The following is a 20,447-nucleotide window of genomic DNA, read 5'->3' as shown; positions in this document are numbered from 1 at the left end:
ACTGCACACACACAACACCCCCCGGCTCTTGTTCTCATTGATGCTTGTGATGAAGTGGGAATTTTAAAATATTTTGTATGAAGCCTGTGTGTGCCTCAGTTTCCCCTGTGTGAGGCACAGTTCCCCAGCAGATTGGAAGGTCTGGGGGCTCTGGGGCAGGTGAAGACACAGGTGTGGATGGTGCCTGGTGGCCTGGGCCCTTAGGTCCCATCTCCATGCAGCTCTTGAGAAGAGAAGGGCAGATCCATGGCCAGGAGTGGACACCTGGCGACCAGCGACCCAGAGAGACGGGGATTCCCTGCCCCTCTGCAGGGGGGCTGAGCCCCATCCCCCAGCTTGGGAGCAAAGGCCTGGGGGTGGAGGGGGCTAAGTGTGGGCTGTGGGGAGTAGTCGGGGGCACCCCGGGAGTCTGACAAAGGAGATCGGACAGACGGGGGGACAGAGCTTGAACCCCAGGGGTCACTGCAGCTGGGCTGGGTGCCAGCTGCCCAGAACGGACTCTGCTGGAACGGGCCCAGTCTCAGGAGGCGGTGAGGCCGCATGGCTCACCCTGGGGGAAGTGAGAGACCCCGGGGGGTCCTCCCGGAGCCGTTCCAGAGCCCCGACCCTGTGGGTCTGTGACAATGCTGGTGGCCTGGCGAGAGCATTCAGAGCAGCAGCCGTGTTAGTCTGTATCCGCAAAAAGAACAGGAGGACTTGGGGCACCTTAGAGACTAACCCATTTATTTGAGCGTCGGATGCATCCCATGCAGTGAGCTGCAGCTCACGAAAGCTCACGCTCAAATAAATGTCTTCGTCTCTAAGGTGCCACAAGGACTCCTCTTCTTTTTGGGGAGAGCAGTGACTGGGCTGGGGTCACTCCACAGGGCTAGGAGTGGCGCCCTGCTCCCCCGATGCCAGCCCAGTCTGTGGTCTGCTGGGTTCGCCGTGCCCCAGCCCTGCTGCGTGCTGGGGACCCGCTGACTCCGTGTGCTCCGTCTCTCTAGTTACTGGGACTCTTCCTATGACGACGACGTCATGGAGCAGCGGGTGGGGCTGAACTTGCTGTATGCGCAGGTGAGTGTCCGCGTGGGCCCAGCCCAGCCTGTCTTGGGCCCCTTGTCTGTGCTGCGGGGCCCGGGCCCGCACAGGCTGCCCCTCATGGCCTCTGCTCCTTTGCAGACGGTGTCAGACATAGAACGTGGCTGGATCCTCGTCACCAAGGAGCAGCACCGGCAACTCAAGTCCCTGCAGGAGAAGGTCTCCAAGAAGGAGGTGGGTGAGCGGAGCGTGCGGGGGGAAGGGAGCTGGGTTCACGCTGGCCCCAGGGGTCTCAAGTAGGGTCTGAGGGGAGAGGCGGAGCAGGGTCTGTGGCCCCTGGGCCCACTCCTTCGCTTCCTGCTGCGGGAGGAGTCTGTCTGGAGGTTCCCGCACCCACTTGCCGGGAACAGCTGGGCAGAGGTGCCCCAGGCTGGTGGCAGCGAGGGTCCTGAACCCGTGCCCGGCTCTGCCTGCAGTTCATCCGCCTGGCGCAGACCCTGAAGTACTACGGCTATCTCAAGTTCGAGCCCTGCGTCACCGACTTCCCCGAGAAGGGCTGCCAGGTCATCGTCAGCGCCGGCAACAGCGAGCTGAACTTCCAGGTGCGGCTGCCCAGCGAGCAGATCAAAGAGGGCAGCTTCAAGGTGACGCGCATGCGGTGCTGGCGGGTCACGTCCTCGGTGAGTGCCCCTCGCCCGCCGCGGCTCGGGTCGCGCCCTCCCACAGAGCTGGGGGGTATCCGTTGGCCCGTCTGGCTCGCCCACAGTACCAGCCAGGCCCCTTGCCCGCCTGCCCCCCACAGCTCGGGCCACACCCTCCTGTGTGGGATGCTGTGAGGGAGGGATGGGGGTGACTGAGGAGGGGATCTGTGGGGGCGGGGGTCTTTGGGGGAGGGATGGGGGTGCCTGTGTGGGGGGGAAGGGTGGGGGGTGCCTGTGACTGGGAGGAGAGGTCTTTTGGGGAGGGGTGGGGTCTTTGGGGGAGTGGTGGGAGGTACCTGTGACTGTGGGGGGGTCTGTGGGAGAGGGGTGGGGGTGTGTGACTGGGGGAGGGGTCTGTGTCAGGAGGGGACTGGTCTTTGGGGGAGAGGGTTGGGGGAGGGGGGTCTGTGGGGGTTTCCTGCTATGGCAGAAAGGCTACCTGAGGAGCTGGGCAGCCTCCCTCAGCCCCCCACTCCAGTGGCCCTGGGACTTGGGCTGGGAGGCAAGGGCCCGGCTGGGTCCAGGGGGCTCTGTTTGGTGCCCCACTGGCAGGGGTGGGCAGGGACAGCCCCGGCCTCACCCTCCTCTTCCTCAGGTTCCCACGAGCAGCGGGCCGCCGGGGAGCAGCCCGGGGAAAGCGGAGGTGAAGCTGGAGCTGGCCTTCGAGTACCTGATGAGCAAGGACCGGCTGCAGTGGGTGACCATCACCAGCCCCCAGGTAGGGCCAGCTGCCAGCCTGCCCCGGGCTTCACGCAGGGCCCCAGCCGTGGGGGCTCTGCCAGCTGGTCCGTGCTGCTCCCAGAGCTCTGTGGCTGGGGGGCTGCAGGCAGGGCTGTGCTCTGGGGGAGATGGGGGGCCTGCTCGGGGCTGGCTGTGACGGGCGCTGTCTCCCCCAGGCCATCATGCTGAGCATCTGCCTGCAGTCCATGGTGGATGAGCTGATGGTGAAGAAGTCTGGCGGCAGCATCCGCAAGGTGAGGGGGCAGCTAGGCAGGGGGTGAACTTGTCCCTCTTGCATTGCTGCTGCCCCAGCCCCCCTGGGGTCCCCCTGTCCCCCCAGGTTCCCCGGCTGGAGCACAGATGGCGAGGGGCTGTCCCCCCGCCTCTGGGGCCTGTGTGGCCACCCGGCTGTCCCCGAGCCCTTGCTGAGCTGCTCTCCTCTGCTTTCCCCCAGATGTTCCGCAGGCGAGCCAACGGGGCCCTGCGGCGCTCGGACAGCCAGCAAGCTGTGAAGTCCCCGCCCCTGCTGGTAAGTGCAGCCCCCCGCCCCCACCCTCCCCGCCCTGCATGCCCGCTCTGACCCCTGTCCCTCTCTGCAGGACTCGCCCGATGCCAGCAGGGAGCCCATGCTCAAACTCTCGGTGAGTAACTCGCCACCTCGTGTGGGGGGTGGCGCGGGCGGGTGGGCGCCTGGTCTAACCCGCCCTCCCTCCCTCCCTGCAGAGCAAGCTCACCTCCGTCAGCCTGCGGGGCGTCAGCCACTCCGGCTCCACCAGCGACCTGGGCACCGACGACTTCCACGGCAACTATGCCTTCGAGGGGATCGGCGACGAGGACCTGTAGCCCGCTCCGGCCACGCACGGCCACTGTGGCTCTGGGGAACGACCCGTGTGCCTCTGCCGGGTCCCCATCTGCCTGCCCTGCCCCGCTTCAGCCCCCTCCACCTGCCATTGCCTTGGGGGGAGCCACCTCCCAGCCGCTGCCGCCACCTTCCTGAGGGCAGCCCCTGCCCAGACTCAGCCCACGGAGCCCATTTCACAGGGGGACTAACGCTCACCTGCACGTGGCGAGAGCAAGGGTTGCACACAGCCCCCATCAGGATGTGGGCCGGTCCAGTGCCACGAGGCAGCTGCCCCACCCCTGCAGGAGGGCTCAGCGGCCTGGGGCCAGGACTGGCCCGTAGCCTGCACTTCGAGCCAGTCTGAGGGCTGGCTGCCATGGGGGGGCAGGGGGAGGTGGAGGCAGGGGCCTGGGGCTGTTCCCATGGCAACAGACACCTCCCAGCCTTCATAAATGCCAAATTAGCAGCTAGGTCTTTGCACGAAGACGAACGGGCGAAATTTAGCTGCGGCTGGTGCTGTGCCTGCCGCATCTAACCCGCTCACGGATGCCAGCACAATCGCCAGGCTCGTAACCTGCCGCGCTCGGCTGTTCGCAGGGGACTGGAGCATTAATGGACATTAACCAGTATTTACACACTGCAGCGATTAAAGCGGATCATGATTGGTACCCGGTGTATGGCTGTGGAGTGCGGGGGTGGCTCCGTTGATGCTGGCCTTGCCCTGGCTGTGGGGCTGGGAGGTGTGTGTGTGTGTGTGTGGGGGGAAGCAGCCCAGAGAGGCCGTAAGTCCAGCTGGGCCCCTGGCACCTCCCTCTTTGGCTGTCCCAGGGGAGGCTGAGCACCCCCCTGGAGGTCCAGGCCCTGGAGGGCTCTTAACCCAAGTCAGGCCTGAGAGCCAGCAGGAGCAGGGTCCACAGGCCAGCGCTCCCCTGCCCTGCCCTGGGTGCTGTGAGGGCCAGGCACCCAGCAGGCCCAGAGAAGCTTGAGGCCATGTGCCATCAGCCCTTACAGGGCGTGGCACGCCGGCAGGATGGGTGCTGCTGCGTCTCCTTTGCTGGAGCAGGGGGCTCAGTATCACTCACAACCCCCTGGCCGTGGCCAAGCCCCCCAAAGAGTGAGGCCAGCTACCCAAATTGACTTTAATGCTGTTATACACAATATAAATTACACAGCCTTGAGACGCACCCTGGGTCAGTGGGCCCGGCCAGCCTCCCCATGCCCTCTCTCCCTGCTATACCCAAGGATGCTGGAGGGAAGGGGCCACGCTTGGTGGTCACAGACAGGCTGCCTTGCGGGCTGGTGGCAGCAGCTACGCTGTGCCCCGAGTGCTCGGCCTCCTGGCCCCTGAGCCCCCATTGCCAAGGCGGGGCTGGCCCAGGCCGAAGGGCTCCGAGGAACAGCTGTGTGTGAGGGGGGGGGGGGGGTCTATTCCCTCCCTCAGATAGCAGCTACACACCACTCCCTGCCTTCATGGGGTGCTGCTGGGCCTGCGTCCCACGTGACAGCCCTTCCTGATGCCGGGGAGCTCAGACGAGCGAGGCTGCTGGGCAGCTGTCGTCCTGGCACTGCAGGAAGCAGAGGTGCAGCTGGCCCCAGCCCAGGTTACCGGGCGGCAATGGGTCTGAATTCCTGCTTCCCACCCGAGGCCAGGCCCAGCCGGCATGGGGCGGGGGGAATCTGCAGCACTGCTGGGCCCTGCCCCCCTGGCCGGCCAACCCCCACCCAGCACTCCAGCCCCCTACGGCCAGGCCCTTGCTCCTTGCCATGCCCCCTAGGAAGGGACAGGCCCAGCAAGGCCGTGTCCCCAGGCCGTTGGGCTGGCAGGGGCCACCCCGCCCCACGGAGCAGCCCGTCGGCCCTGGGCCAGGCCTAGGGCAGGGGGGCAGCGGGCGGCGGCAGGGCCGGCCGGGGCTTGGCGGCCGGGGGGCCGGCCCAGCCGGCAGCCGCGGGGCCGTGGACCTTCTGGTGGCGCTTGTAGTTGTCCCAGTGGCCGGTGGTGTAGGGGCAGAGCCGGCAGCGGAAGGGCTTCTCGCCCGTGTGGCGCAGCATGTGCCGCTTGAGGTTCATGCTCTGGTTGCAGCGGTAGCTGCAGAGGCCGCAGCGGAAGGGCTTGTCGCCCGAGTGGGTGCGGCCGTGCCGCTTGAGGTTGGCCAGGTTGCCGCAGGCATAGGCACAGAGCTGGCATTTGTAGGGCCGCTCGCCCGTATGCACCCGCTGGTGCCGCTTGAGGTTGTCCAGGTGGGCGGAGGCGTAGGGGCAGAGGGGGCAGGGGAAGGGCTTCTCGCCGCTGTGCGTCTTCATGTGGCGGGCCAGGTGGTTGGGGTAGCGGGTGGCGAAGGGGCACAGGCTGCAGGAGAAGCCCTTGGGGCCGCTCGCGGGCGGGCTGCCGCTCAGCACGGCCAGGCTGCAGCGGCTGCAGACCTGCTCGACCAGGCTCTCGTCCGGCGCCAAGCCGTCGGCCAGCACCAGCCCGCACGTGCGGCAGGTGAAGGGGAAGAGCAGCTCCGGCAGGGCGTCCGCCTCGTTGGCCCGCAGGCGGGCGCAGCCCGGCGGGAGGGGGCTGCCCGCACTGCTCGGGCGCAGGCTCGGCTCCGGCAGCAGCGGCTCTGCAGGACAGGCAGAGGGCAGCTGTGAGACTGGGGGGCGGGGACCTCCCCCCCACCGTGTCCAGCCCCCTGCTCCCTTCCCCATGCCCTGCGCCTCCCCGCCCGGTCCCCCACAGAACAAATCAAGGGGGGAAGGGCAGCCCCCAGTTCCAATGCTCCTCCCTCAACGCTCCCTGTTCCCCTGGCTGCTGGCCACGGAAATCACGAACGGCGCTCTGGGGACGAAGGCATTGCACAGTCTCCTCCCCAGGGCGCGCGCCAGGTGGGGTAGGAGTGGGCCCAGGAGGGGAAATGCCCCAGCTGCTTGACGGAGCCCTTGGGGCTCAGCGTGTGGGGAGTGGGCTGGGCTCCCAGGCCAGGTCAGCGGAGCTGGGCCTGAGACTTGGCCAGAGACAACTCCGCTCCCCCCAGATCCCACAGAGCCTCACTGGAAGCTCGTGGCCACACCAGGTCCCGGAGGGGCTGGAGTCGGGCTTCTCTGCGGGGCCCTGCAGCCCCACCCTGGAGCTGCCTGCTCCGGCCCCCCTACCTTGGGCCTTGTCCTGGCAGCCGGGCGCCTCCTCGGCCGGGCGATGGCGCAGCATGTGCCGCGTGAGGCTGCGGCTCTGGCTGCAGCGGTACTCGCAGGCGCTGCACTGGAAGGGCTGATCCTGGCTGTGGGTACGCTCGTGGCGCCGCAGGTTGCCCAGGCTGCTGCAGGCGAAGCCGCAGGCCTGGCAGCGGTAGGGCCTCTCGCCCGTGTGCGTGCGCTTGTGCCGGGTCAGGTTCACCAGCTGGGCCGAGGCATAGTCACAGTGCGGGCACTGGAAAGGCTTCTCGCCGTTGTGGGTCTTCAGGTGGCGCTTGAGGTGGCTGGAGTAGTGGGAGGCGAAGGGGCAGAGCTGGCAGGAGTAGACCACACGCTGGCCCTCCTCCCCCGCACACCGAGGGCAGCTCTGCCCCAAGCGCACGGCCAGCTGCAGGCCACACCGGGGGCAAGGTGAGGCTGGGGGGCCAGGCTCCCGCCCCTCCTCGGGGTCACTCTCCACGCTCAGCTGCTGGTAGCTGGAGGAGTAGTCGTCATCGCTCAGCGAGTAGGCCGGGATGGTGATCTTCCCCACCAGGGAGTCCACTGCAAATGCCGCAGGGAGAGGGGAGCAGTCAGCCCAGAGGCCCCACAGGCCTGAACAGACACCCCCAGCAGCCACCCACAAGCCCCTCCCCTCTGGGCTGGACATAAGAACGGCCAGGCCGGGTCAGCCCCGTGGGCCAGCTAGCCCAGAGTCCTGTCTTCCGCCAGCGGCCGGTGCCCCAGAGGGAATGAATAGAACAGCCATTTTCACGTGAGCCAGACCCTGTCATCAGTCCCAGCATTTGGCAGCCAGAGGCTAGGGGACACCCAGAGTGTGGGGTTGTGTCCTGACCACATTGGCTAATAGCCATTGATGGACCTGTTCTCCAGGAACTTATCTCGTTCTTTTTGACCCGTTATAGTCTTGGCTGTCACAATATCCCCAGGTTGGCTGCGTTGTGTGGAGAAACACTTCCTCCTGTTTGTTTTAAACCTGCTGACTATTCATTTTATTGGTGGCCCCTGGTTCTTGTGTTATGAGAAGGCAAAAATAACACGTCCGTATTTACTTTCTCCACACCTGTCGTGCTTTTATAGACCTCTCTCAGATCCCCCCTTAGTCTCCTCTTTTCCAAGCTGAAAAGTCCCAGTCTTGTTAATCTCTCCTCATGCAGCAGCTGTTCCAGACCCCTCATCATTTTTGTTGCTCTTTTCTGTACCTTTTCCCATTCCAGTATCTCTCTTTTGGGATGCGGCGACCACATCTGCACACAACACTCAAGCAGTGGGCATACCAGGGATTTATATAGAGGCAACGTGATATTTTCTTACTATCCAGCCCTCTCCTAATGGTTCCTGTGTTCTCTTTGCCGTTTTGACTGCTGCTGCACATTGAGGGGATGTTTTCAGAGAACTATCCACAGTGACTCCAAGATCTCTTTCTTGAGTGGTAACAGCTAATTTAGACCCCATCACTGTATATGAAGAGTGGGGATTATGTTTTCCAATGTGCATTACTTTGCATTGAGCGACATTGAATTTCACCTGCCATTTTGCTGCCTAGTCACCCAGTTTTGTGAGACCCCTTCGTAGCTCTTCGCAGTCTGCCTGGGACTTTGCCACCTCAGTGTTTACACCTTTCCCCCCCACATCCTTTATGAATGTGTTGACTGGCTCTGGCCCCACTGCAGGAGCCCCCCCACAATCAGGAATAGCCCTTCATGAGCCCCTCCTCTTGGGGCGGGGCAGGGCCCACCCCCCAGGCCATGGAGGCATTTGCACATGACAGCCCAGCAGACACCAGTTCCCAACAGCTGGGCCTGCCTCTGTGCAACCGCACTGGTTCCCTCTACACCTGCTGGCCAGGCCCTCTAAGAGGCCATTATACCAGCATGAGAGCTGGCAAGGGGGCTGGCTGTACCTGCACTGATCGCCCACCCAGCAGGGTCACCCCATGGCAAGGGCATGGCCAAAGCCAGGCAGCTAAGCTGAGAGAACCGTCCCTGCTGGACAGATGGCAGTCAGGGGCAATGCCAATGGGCTATATGCTGTTAAACTGGCAGCCTGGGCCAAGGGCGCTCCAGGCTTGCATCCAGTGGCCACCAGAGCAGGAGCCAGATGAAGACAGCTGCCCTCCAGGCCCTGAGAGAGGCTGGAGCAGCCCATGACACACACTGGGCCAGCAAGCTTTGCAGCAGTGGGCTCACGGAAATGGCATCTTCCCAGACAGCCCTGCTGCTCTAACAAAGCCGAACCCTTATCTTCTATGATTCATGTCCCTGCAGCTTCCCCAAGTCTCCCCCCACCCCTGAAAACAGATTCAGTAGGGGAGGTGCTTCAGTTTCACCTTTTGCCCACCAGGGGGTGCTGTGGCACCAGAAGAAAAGGCAGCTGGCTCCAGGCTGGAGCAACGAGTCGCAGAGAGGGAGGGGGCAGCTGCTGCCTTCTTATAGTGCTCTGCCTGCGGAGCCAGGTGAGGAGACAGGATGTGAGGGGGACGACCAGAGTGGGGCACGTGAGCCAGTGAAGTGACAGCATTGAGCCAGGGACAGAACGGGAGTGGGGGTGCAGGGACACCTGGGGATGGGGGGGGGAGGAGATGGCTGAGCAGGGGTGCAGGGACACCTGGGGGACTGGGGCAGATGTGCCTGACTGAATGGGAGAGGTCAGGGGTCAGCCAGGGTCTGCATGGGGAAGCTCCCTAACAACATCCCCCAACCCTGCCAAAAAAAACAACAACAACAACAAAAACAACCCTGTTCCATACTTCTCCCACCCACACCTAACAACCCTCCAGGTTCACTCCCAGGCTCCTGCCCAGCAATTACTTCTCTCTCTCTCTCCCGTTACCCCTGGCTTCCCCCAGCCTTTGCACTGCTTCTGAGGGGTGCGGGAAATACGGTTCTGTGTTGTAGTTTAAATGAATTATTATTCAAAGGTCTATATTAATATGCCTAGTAAGGAATCTATTTGTCAAAAAACATTTCCTGAATCTTTTGTGTTGTCAGTATTGTTACAGACATACTTGCTGACAAGTATTTTGAAATCAGTTTCAATTATTTTGGTCATTTGTTATATTGTGTTATTTTGACAAATAAAATGTGCAGAATTTTAAAATACTGCACGCAGAATTTTTAATTTTTTGTCACAGAATTCCACCAGAAGTAGTGTCCCTAACCCTTTAACTGGGACTGGATGACAGGGGATAGATCACTCGATAACTGCTCTGTTCCATTCATTACCTCTGGAGCATCTGTCACTGGCCACTATTGCTCTGACCCAGTATGGCCGTTATGTTCACTTTCTATAATATCAGTCTGGAGTTCCTCTCCTCAACTCCATCCGAGGCCCTCTGACCTTGCTTCCATCCCTTACTCTCCACTGAAACTGCTCTTGCTGAAATCTCTGATGACCTTTCCCTAGCCAAACCTCAGAACCAGCACTCCATCCTCGCCCTCCTTGAGCTGTTAGCTGCCTTTCATACCACTAACCATGCTCTTCTGCTTGAAGCAGTGTCTTGCCTTGGTTTCCATGACCGTCCTCTCCTGGTTCTCCTACTGCTCCATGTGCTCATTCAGCACAACCTTTGGGGGATCGTCTCTTTCTGGGGGGGGGGTTCCACAGGGCTCTGTGCTTGGTCCCCTTCTCTTCTCCCTGCACACCTTATCTCTGGGTCATCTTATCTGCAAACACACATTCAACTACCATCTCCATTGTGACGGCTCAAAGATCTACTGCTACTCCACACCTGTCTCCTGCCAAACTACGCCTCGGCCTCTCTTGCTGACATCTCCTCGTGGATGCGTAGCCATCAGATAAAGTGCAACATGGCTAAAACAGAGCTTCCTCATCTTCCCCACGTCATCTGCCCTGCCACCTCCTTTCTGGATCGCTGAAGACACCTCCACCATCCAGCTGTCAATCAGGCCCATCACCTGAGCATCGTCTTCGACTCGGACCTCATTCTAGGCCCTCACTTGCAGGCTGTGTCTAAATCTTGCAGATTCCTTCTGCACAACAGCTCTCAGATCCAGCCTAATCTGTTCATCTGCCCAACTAAAACCTTCCGCCAGGCTCACATCTTAGTTACTACAACATCCTGCCCTCTGGCCTTGCAAAGGCAACCGTGTCCCACTCAGATCCATTAGGAATTCTGCTGTAAAGATCTCTGTCCTAGTCTGGCGCCCTCTGACTATGGTGCTCTCTGAATCCCTCCACTGGCTCCCCCTTCTCTACCGCACCAAACCATCTGTGCAGAGCCGAGAAAGCAAAGACAAGCAATCTCTCTCTCACTCGCAGCCAAAGGTCAACTCCTGCAGCTGATCAACCACTAGCACCCACCCGTTACATTTTAAACAAGCACCCCAGTGTTTTCTCCCTGGCTGCCTCTCACTTGGGGAGGTCCCTGAAAAGTTCCACTAAACTCATTACCCTCCTTCGGCACCCGCTTTGCTCTGAGGCCTGTGAAAACTCAGCCCACTGGCCATCATGCTGACCAATACAGTTGCACTGTTCCCTTGTACCCCCACCGTCGTCTGTGTCCACTTCTTGTCTTAGGCCAGAGTGGGCAAACTATGGCCCGCGGGCCACATCCAGCCCACAGGACCATCCTGCCCCGCCCCTGAGCTCCTGGCCGGGGAGGCTAGACCCTGGCCCCTCCCCTGGAGCCGCGCCACCGTGCGGGCAGTGCGGCTTGCGCCTGCCCACCTCCCAGGCTTTCCAATAAGTCTGTCCTGCCACTCTGAGCGGCATGGTAAGGGGGATGGGGGGAGGTGGGGGTTGGATATTGTGCAGGAGGTCCTGGGGGGCAGTTGGGGACAGGGGGCGGTTGGATGCAGTGACAGTTCGGGGCGGGGGGGGGGAACAGGACGCAGTCAGGAGACAGGGAGCGGGGGGGATGGATGGGGGGGACAGGGAGGTTGGATGGGGACAAGGAGTGGGGGGGTAGATGGATGGGTCAGGGGTCCCAGGGGGCCTGTCAGGGGGCAGGGGTGTGGATAGGGGTTGGGGCAGTCAGGGGACGGGAAATGGGGGGGTTGGATGGGGGTGGGGTCCCGGGGGGGGCGGTCAAGGGACAAGGAGTGAGGAGCGAGGGCGGTTGGATGGGTCGGAGGTTCTGAGGGGGGCAGTCAGGGGGTTGGAAGTGGGAGGGGGCGGATGGGGGCAGGGACCAGGCTGTTTGGGGAGGCACAGCCTTCCCTACCCGGCCCTCCATACTGTTTCACAACCCCGATGTGGCCCTCGGGCCAAAAAGTTTGCCCACCCCCGTCTTAGGCAGCCAGCGCTTTGGGACAGGGTGTTCTGGCTGTACAGCCCCTAGTACAATAGGAGCCTGGTCCCTAGCTACGCTCCTTGGCACGATGAGAACACAAATGAATAATACAAAGAGGGGCTATCTTCAAGGACAATGCCCACCCTGGCACAGGAGTCAAAGTAGGTCGCTAAAGGATGGGGGCAGGGCAAACATACTGAGCAATTGGAATTGCTTGAGAAGCTGGGCTCACTAACCCAGCCAAACGTACAATCCTGCATCCAGGGACACAGAGTTACAGCTCGGGGGACTATCCTGAGACCAGAGAGTCACAACAGGACTTGGGTATCTACTCTGACCTCTAACTGACCAAGTGCTCCCAGCGGGACGCTCCACTGGAACAACTGGCTGCGGTGGATTCTCCAGCCCTTGACGCTTTTAGGCCAAGGCTTGGCATAGGTCTACAAGTGCCACTCCAGCTCTTCTGGAAGTTGAGCCCAAGGCAGGAATCACTGGGCGGGTTCTCTGGCCTGCATGATGCAGGAGGTCAGAGTAGATGATCACAATGGTCCCTTCCACCAAGAGAGCTCTGCATCCTCTGCGACTACCCCAGAGAGAGCCCCTGTGCTGCAGGGACCTACATGCGAACCGCTGTGGGTCCAGGCGCAGGGCGGAGAGCAGGCCCACTCGCACAGCAGTGGAGCTCGAGGGATCTGCCCAGGGGAGGCTGAGGGACAGCTCTGGTTAGAGCAGGCCCCAGTGTGACCAGCTCTGGGGAACCTGCCAAGGCTCCTGCACTGTTTAGTAGGGAGGGCCCAGCCCTTGTCCCAGTGCCACGCTGCCAAGCTCTCTTCTCACCCACTGCACTGGGAGCCCACGTAGCGCTTGGCAATGACACCTGCTGAGCCTCAGCCAGACTCCAAACCAAGAGCAGAGGGCTAGCGAGCACCAGGAGGAGACAGAGTTGCATGGCAGTGCGGGGCCAGCAGTCAGACGGGCATCCAGGGCAAGCCCTATCAGCACACCCAGCTGAGCACACGACCCAGCCTCTGCACCACTAACCCCCAGAAACCTTTGCAGCATCATTGCACGTTGCCCCCAGAGACCTTGGAGTGCTCTGCACAGGTCAGAGCCGCTATCTGGTCTGCAGATAGGGGCACGGAGGCACAGAGTGTGGAACTTGCCACAGGTCATTGACAGAGGCAGAAAGACATCCTGGCTGCCAGCCCAGGGCCCCGCCACAGGGACACTGCCTCTTATGGTCACCTGCCTAAATGACGTCTCTGCATCCATCTTCACTGTTGGGGTAATGGAGACTCCTCAAGCAACATTACTCTGCTGATTGGAGCTCAGAGATTGAAGGCCATTGCAACCATCGAGTGTGATCATCTGTAGAACAAGTCCTAGACCCTCCTCCAGGGACTCCTGCATCAAGCCCAGAACTGCTGGCTGAGCCAGAGCAGATCTTCAAAAAAGAAGTGTGCCCAATCTTCTAACTTGTCCCAGGGCTGGAGAAACATCTGCACCTTATTTCCAAGCTGAATTTCTCCAGTTTCAGCTCCCAGCCACTGGCTCTCCTCCTGCCTTTGCCAGACTGAAGAGCCATCTGCTAGGAGAATCTCTTCCCAAGAGAGGTGCTTTTAGATCATGCTCTAGTCACCTCTTCACTTTCCCTTGGTTGAGCTAAATAAACTGAGCTTCTTCAGTCTCTGGCTGCAAAGCAGGCTTTCTAGATCTCAGATCATTCTTGTGGCTCTTCACTGAATTCCTTCCAATTCATCAATATCCTGTCTGCAGCGTGGGCGCAGCATCCAGTGACGGTTTCACTAATGCCACACACAGAGGTAATACCACCTGCCGGCTCACACATCCAAGGATCACGTTAGCCTCTTCACTGCAGGGTGGCCCTGGGAGCCGACGATCAGCTGGCCCACAAGTCATTTCCTGAGTCCCTGCTTTCTGGGAAGCTCCTCTGGCTCGTGAGCAGGATGATGCTCTGTGCTGGTAGATAGACAGCCTTGCATTTGGCGGTGTTAGAGACAGATGATGTTGAAAGGACACCTGTTGCTGCAGGATCCCACTGACGCCTGGCATGGCCCTGCGAGGATGCCAGGACCAGGGAGTTCTGCTTGGTGCATAGACATGACTTCATTTAAAACATACATTACAAATGCGTAGCTGGGAGGTACAGCTCTGAGAAGCCAGGAATCCATCTATCTTCTAAGGGTTTTATACAGCCACGCATAGCACCCGCTGAGCATCTTCCACGCCAGCTCAACAGCTCCAGCTGCACTCTCAGGGATTCTCTTTTCAGGGCCAGGACTCTGCTTGGGGCAGGTCTGGGGGAGTTGGGCGCGGGTGGGAAGAGAGGAGGGTGTTCCACCTGTGTTCCTTCTGACAGAGGAAGGCTTGGCACATTTCCTAGATGACTGGAGGTCACATTCCTCTGATCTCTTCTAGAATTTTGTTCCTTGGCCAGGTCCCCTCCACCGCAAATGCTCTGCCACGCTGTTCCTGCACTCTGATCTGCACTGGCCCAGAAGAGCACAGCTCTTGGGGTGGTTCATAGATAAATTTGGTCTGTGATGTGCCTAGGGCTTGATCCATTGGAAGTACAGAGCTGGAACTGCCTGGACACCTGACTGCCCCCGAGCGCATGCATGACAGTAGTCTGCAGCTACAGAAGCATGTGCTGTTTTACCAAGGGATTGTGTCTCATTCAGTGCACAGAATGAATGGACAGGGAATGAGGCAGCTGTTCAATATTTCTGTTTATCCTCTTAATTCAGCACATGAGCCACGGCCTCATTTACTGCACACCATCCAGACACGGAATGACTGACTGCTCCCGGGCTTGTGTGTGTTACTTATCCCTGGAGTTCTGGAGCCCAGCAAGCATTCCTTCACCCCCCATTTTACAAACAGGGATCCGGGGCACAGGCAGGCTCCTGGCTGATCGGTGCTGGGTTTGCTGCACTGACATAGCTGTGTGGCCAACCCTGGTCAGCACAGGAGTGCAGCACATACACCGAAGGTCACTGCCCGCAGCCCCAGGGCAGGAAGGGAATCCAGATCTTTGGGGTCTGTCCATCCAGGCTGCCTCCACCAGCACACTCCTGGCTCCGCCACCCAGCACAGGACTTGCAGCAGCCTCAGGCCCATTTCCCCACAGCCCTGCCTGGCGAACTCGCCACGGCCTTGCAGCGACAGGTAGCACGTGACGCCGTCCCTAGTTATGGGCCATCGCAACCCACGTGCATGAAGGGCACCCAGGCGACTGTAGTGCTCTCATATCTTGACTTCGTCCACGTGCTCTCGCGGTCTCTCTCTCTCGACTTGCCTGTGCTTTTTACAGTGACGAACAAAGCCCCTCCCAGAGGCCAGGCAGCTCAGCCCCCCACCCAGCCCGTTTCATAAGGAAGAAAGCAGGCCTGCTCCTGGGCCCTGCCTCGCTCGGAAGGCACCATCACAGACCCTGCCTTTCCTCTGCACAGAGCTCAGCGGTCGTGCACGTGTCCCACAGGAACCCGGGCTACCTCCGAGGGAGTGGAGCCCCCACCACATGGCAGTACAAGCGCCCAGAGCAAGGGGTCAGAGCCACCCCATCCCCCTCTCACCCGACCTAGGCAAGCGCCAGCCCTGCCTCCACGTGGGTCCCAGGGTTGCAGCTAATCAGGCACCTGGGCAGCGTGAGGGCAGATAAAAGTCGATGCAGCCAAGGGTGGGTGAGGCACATGCCCTGCCCAGCCTCTCCCCACCCAGAGTCTCAGGGGACACATGTAGGGGTGCTGGGTCCTGCGGGTAGTGCTCCCTTATGGCCCCAGGGGGCTCTGGGGACAGAACTTCACAGCTCCCGCTCCCCCAGAAGCCCTAGCAGCATCCGTTGGGCACGACAGAGGTTCCCCATCCTGCTTGGGATGGAGGTGACTGCAGCGAGGGGCCTGTGCCAGGTCCCCAGGACCAACTTCCTCCCCAAAACTGCAAGCACAGGGCCAACTCCCTCCCCTCTTTCCTCCCTCAATTAGCAACAACAGTTGCTGCCTGGACTACCAGCCTCCCAGTGCCCAGCAGAGAGCACAGGCCAGCTGGCTCGCCAGCCACTCCCTCCTCCTGAGTGCAGGTCCTGCACTCGGGTCTAGCGGAGAGCTACCCTCACCCAGCTCCAATGAAGCAAGCTCCCGTTTCACTGCAGGCCTACAGGGTCCCTCTGGAAAACACACGCAGCCCACAGACAAACCTTCCGAGTCTTTCTCAAAGCCCATGATCCTGTCGCTGCTGTCCTCAAACTCCAGGTCCTGGCCCAGCAGCAGGTCACTCTGCAGCACCAGGCCCCCTCCTGGCGTCTCCTCAAGAGTGTCTTCAGTGTCCACTGCAACACACGGAGCGCCAGCCAGTTACTGCTGGGGCACAAGGAAATGCGCTATCACAGGCTGAGGACTTGAGCGCCCAGCTCTCTTCTTTGCCGCCGCGCAACCATGGGAGTCACGGGAAATGGACGTTACTCTAGTGTCTGGGAGCCCGGGCTGGGCCCAGGCAGCTGCGCCCAGCCACATGGGGAGCCGTGGCTTCGGCAGTGGCTCCAGGGAGAGTCCTCCACATGCTACCAGCTGCATGTGAAGTGCCCTCCAAGCCTCCCATCATACAGCACGGAGAAAAAGGTGAAACCCACAGTCCCAATGCCCCTCCTCAGGCTGCCTTCAGCGTCACGGATCAGAGCTCCCACAGCACGCAGGGGAACTAGGCAAGACAAGGGAAGACTGGGGCAGCAGAGTGAAACAAATGCAGGCACCTCCCTTTCCCCATGCAGCAGGGACTTCACACCCGCTTCCTGCATGAAGAGAAAATTATACCCAAGGGGACTGGAGAAGCACTGATAGCCAGTAGAGGAGCCAGCCGCCCAGCCAGGCCTGCAGGGTGGAGCTCACCAATGCCCTCAGGCCACTCTGCAGGGCAGAAGCACTGCAAGTAAAAGGTCCAGGCACACCCCCGCACTCCAGCAGCCAGCGACAGCAAAGGGCCTAGCCAGCACTGTGACCACCTACACACAACTAGCGTTGCTGGTCCCAACAGGGTGGGGAACTTGGCAAGCTCTGTCCCCACATCCCAAAGCCTAATGCCTCTGCAGACAAGCCACAACGCTGCCGGGAGACTCAGGTGACCAGATTAGGTTTCACTGCACCAGGGAATTGCCAGTGTAGTCCAGGGGACGCTGAGCACAGCTGGGTGGTGGGAGAGAGATTGTGCTGGCTTGTGTGAGCTTGTGTGAGCCCCGGGATGTGCAGCTTTCGCCCCACTACAGTCCTGACCTAGCCCAACGTCTACGGCCTCTGAGCCACGCCAGCTATCCAGCCTTCAGCGGCTCGCTCCCTTGGTGCTGGTGGGGAACTGAAACCCAAAGCAACTGGCCCAGGGCCACACAGGGAGCCCATGGCAGAACACAGACTGGCTCCCAGGACAGCACCCCGCCCATGCAAGTTATTCCACCAAAGCCCATTGGTGCTCAGGTCAGATGTTGGGTTCTGCCATTCCACACACCCTTCAGGTGTTCAGGAGACCCTTCAGGCCTTCAGGAGAGGAGCCTGGAGCCATCTGCCTTGTATATTTCACTGGGAGGGGAGGAAGAACAGCTTCCCTGCTGGCTACTCCCCACCTGCTAAGAAATCAGAGATTCTGCTGCCCGAAAGGAACCGCTCACACAGCTCCTCTACCAGGGCTGGGGAGCTGCCCACGTATTCCCCCCTCCCGCCCCCGATACCCCCCAAGAGCTCTATCCCAGGCTATGGCTGCACCATGAGCTAAGACTGAGATTCCCTTGCTCAGGCTTTCAGAGTATAAACAGCCGTGTGGCCGCAGCGGCATGGCCTGGCTGTGCCAAGTCCATGCCCGAACGTTTCAGCTGTACCTCTGCGGCCGCTGCCCATGCTCCTGCAGCTGGGCTGTGACCTACACTCATGCTAACTTGCTGAGAGCTGGAGCGAGTACAGGACCAGGGGAATCGTCGCCGCACGCTCCTCAGAAGGGAGTGGGGACGTCCCTAAGGGGAGCTTCCTAACAGACCCAATAGGGTCTCCTCCTCCGAGAGGAGAGCTGACCGAGGTCCAGCGTAAGGGAAATGGACAGGACTGAAAGCTGAATGCGCGAGGGTCTGGGGACTGCCTGCGCCTAGATGGGGGGCCGCCTCCCAGTGCCCTACTGCTATGGGCACACGGCACCCCTGGGCACAACGGGATCCTTGGGGTCCGCCGCAGCACCTGGCGCCTCATGTGCCGGCCTCCCCCCTCGGACCGGCAGCGCTGCGCTTGGCTAACGGAGGTTGCAGCCGGGGGCACCGACGCGCCCTCCGGGGCTGCTCTGATGCCGCCTCACCCCAGCGCTCCCCCGGGGAGAAGCCTCCGCTCGGTTCCCGGGACCCAGGCGGGGTCAGACCGATGGTCCAGCCAGCCCGGTGCCCGGCCCAGGGGTGCCCGGCCCAGGGGTGCCCGGCCCAGGGGTGCCCGGCCCAGGGGTGCCCGGCCCAGGGGTGCCCGGCCCAGGGGTGCCCGGCCCAGGGGTGCCCGGCCCAGGGGTGCCCGGCCCAGGGGTGCCCGAGGGAACGGACAGAGCCGGGCAACGACCGAGCCAGCCACAGCTCCCGTCCCTGACCGAGGGGACAAAAGCCATGGAGGGACCCCAACAGCTGCGTGCTACTCCCCGCCCCTCTCCCCGCCCCCCCGGGCCTCCCCCCGCGCCCCCCCCGGGGCCTCCCCACGTCCCCTCCCCCCCGGGGCCTCCCCCCGCGCCCCCTCCCCGGGGCCTCCCCTTCCCGCGCCCCCCCCGGGGTCCCCCCGCGCCCCCTACCCGGGGCCTCCCCCCCCACGCCGGGCCCCCCCGAGGAGACCCGACCCCCCCCCCACCTTTCACGGGCTGCGGGTGTCGCTGCTTCCGGCGGGGCATCGTGTCCGGCTCCAGCCCGACCCCGGCCCCGGATACGGCTCCGCCGCGCCGCCCCCGCCGCTCATGGGCCCCGCGGCTCGGAGCGGCCGGTGGCTCCGGCCCCACTTCCGCTTCCGGCCGCGGGGGGCGCTGGGAGCCGCGGGGCCCTTCGGGGAAACGGCGGCCGCCGTGACGTCATCGGCGCGCCCACTGCCCGGGGCGGAAGCGGGGCGGGGCCGGGGGGAGGGGTTACCAGAGGCGGGGGGGAAGGGGAACGGGGCGGTGTTGGCGGGGGTGGGGGTGAAATGGAGGGGGGCGGGGGGGTTACCAGGGGCAGGGGAGCGGGGGCGGTGTTGGGGGTGAAATGGAGGGGGGCAGGGGGATCGGGGGGGTTACCAGGGGCAGGGGGGGAGGGGGATCGGGGGGTTACCGGGGGCAGGGGAGCGGGGGCGGTGTTGGGGGTGAAATGGAGGGGGGCAGGGGGATCGGGGGGGTTACCAGGGGCAGGGGAGCGGGGCGGTGTTGGGGGTGAAATGGAGGGGGGCGAGGGGGAGCGGTGTTGGGGGTGAAATGGAGGGGGCGGGGAGATCGGGGGGGTTACCAGGGGCAGGGGAGTGGGGGCGGTGTTGGGGGTGAAATGGAGGGGGGCGGGGGGATCGGGGGGGTTACCAGGGGCAGGCGGGGGCGCTGCAGGTTGGTCCCTGGGGCGATTAAGGCCGGGCCTGGGGGTGACACGAGCGCATCAAGCCCCGCATTGCTTGGCCGCAGCTTCGTCCCCCCGGCGCGGGCTGCCGCTTCCAGGAGACCCCGAGTGTGTTGGGGCGTTTCTGGGGCACCGGCTGCCGCCCAGGGGAGCCCAGCCCTGGCAGAGCCGCAGGGCAGGCCACGGGAGGCGCAGAACCCAGAGGGGGAGACTCTGTGCCTGTGCCGGAAGCAGGACGCCTGTGCCCCAATCTGGGGGGCTGCGGGGGCCCCCCAGGCTACAGGGAGCACTTAAGAAAGACAAGGACGTTGAGGCAAAGAAACCCGGGAGTTCCCCCCAGCCTGTACCGACGCTGCCGGGGCGGGGGGGGAAAGAGCTGCGCCTTGCTGCTAATCCAGACCAGGCACGATCCCAGGCTGCGGGCCTGGCGCAAACTGGTCATCGAAGCAGCCGTCTGTCCATGGGCCCAGCTGCTCCCTCCCAGGGAGTTTGGGTAGGAAATGGCTGAGCAAACTATCCGATCCAGGGAGGCCCACAAAAGCTTATGCTCAAATAAATTGGTTAGTCTCTAAGGTGCAACAAGTCCTCCTGATCTTTTTGCGGCCACAGGCTAACACGGCTGCTATTCTGAAACCTAACAGATGCATCCTCTCACTAAAGGCAGCCACTGTTCCAGAGGACAGAGAGTGGCAAATGTATTTCCTAATTCAAAAAAATTCTCTAGAGTTGATTCTGAGACTTACATGGCAGGCAGCCTTACATCACTCAGGTGATTTGGTTGAAATGATCATTAACAGAACAAAATGCTTGGATGATCATGACCCAAGAGCCCCTAACCAGCTCACTTTCAGCAAGGCTGTTCAAATTCTTTGAATGGGTCAGTAAAATACTTGCTAATGGGGAATTAGTTGACCTAATTTATTAAGCGAGACAAGGAGGTAATAACTTTTACATGACTAACTTCTGTTGATGAGAGAGACAAGCTTTCTCCCTCCAGGAGCTCCGTGTATCTCAAAAGCTTATTTTTCTCACCCACAGAAGTTGATCCAATAAACGATATTCCCTCACCCACCTGGAGTCTCGCTCATATCCTAGGACTAAAAGGGCTGCAATGACACTCCATATAAAAGATTTTTGTAACAG

At 61.6% G+C, this 20,447-nt stretch overlaps 2 protein-coding genes across 6 annotated transcripts in view; one reads left to right on the top strand and one right to left on the bottom strand.

The window, feature by feature from the left end:
* SNX17 (sorting nexin 17) overlaps nt 1-3,950 on the top strand; it is a 31,848-nt gene extending 27,898 nt beyond the window's left edge. The window contains exons 8-15 of one of the 2 annotated variants that reach the window (XM_084622058.1): nt 987-1,056; nt 1,162-1,254; nt 1,497-1,700; nt 2,317-2,439; nt 2,618-2,695; nt 2,896-2,970; nt 3,041-3,082; nt 3,165-3,950. In XM_084622058.1, the coding sequence (XP_084478184.1) occupies nt 987-1,056; nt 1,162-1,254; nt 1,497-1,700; nt 2,317-2,439; nt 2,618-2,695; nt 2,896-2,970; nt 3,041-3,082; nt 3,165-3,284 (805 nt within the window). In that variant the 3' untranslated portion in view covers nt 3,285-3,950. Of the gene's footprint in view, nt 1-986; nt 1,255-1,496; nt 1,701-2,316; nt 2,440-2,617; nt 2,696-2,895; nt 2,971-3,040; nt 3,083-3,164 lie in introns of both variants that reach the window. The other variant, XM_084622057.1, reaches the window with a different exon arrangement.
* A 457-nt stretch (nt 3,951-4,407) lies between these two features.
* Nucleotides 4,408-18,750, bottom strand: ZNF513 (zinc finger protein 513). Of its 4 annotated transcripts, none has more exons than XM_084622062.1 (4): nt 18,583-18,750; nt 15,927-16,089; nt 6,418-6,999; nt 4,408-5,888 (listed from the first exon to the last, which is right to left on the bottom strand). In XM_084622062.1, exons 2-4 carry the CDS (start codon nt 15,949-15,951, stop codon nt 5,152-5,154), a joined length of 1,344 nt encoding a protein of 447 aa, XP_084478188.1. In that variant the 5' UTR covers nt 15,952-16,089; nt 18,583-18,750; the 3' UTR covers nt 4,408-5,151. The 4 variants fall into 4 exon arrangements, with proteins under 4 accessions (XP_084478188.1, XP_084478187.1, XP_084478185.1 ...); XM_084622061.1 differs by having other exon boundaries at nt 15,927-16,086; XM_084622059.1 differs by having other exon boundaries at nt 15,927-16,058.
* Nucleotides 18,751-20,447: the final 1,697 nt, after the last annotated feature.

Source organism: Lepidochelys olivacea (assembly GCF_965140295.1).
Source record: "Lepidochelys olivacea isolate rLepOli2 genome assembly, chromosome: 3".
Lineage (NCBI taxonomy): Eukaryota > Metazoa > Chordata > Testudines > Cheloniidae > Lepidochelys > Lepidochelys olivacea.
Note: the sequence above shows the minus strand (reverse complement) of the source record. Positions and strands in the feature narration are given on the sequence as shown.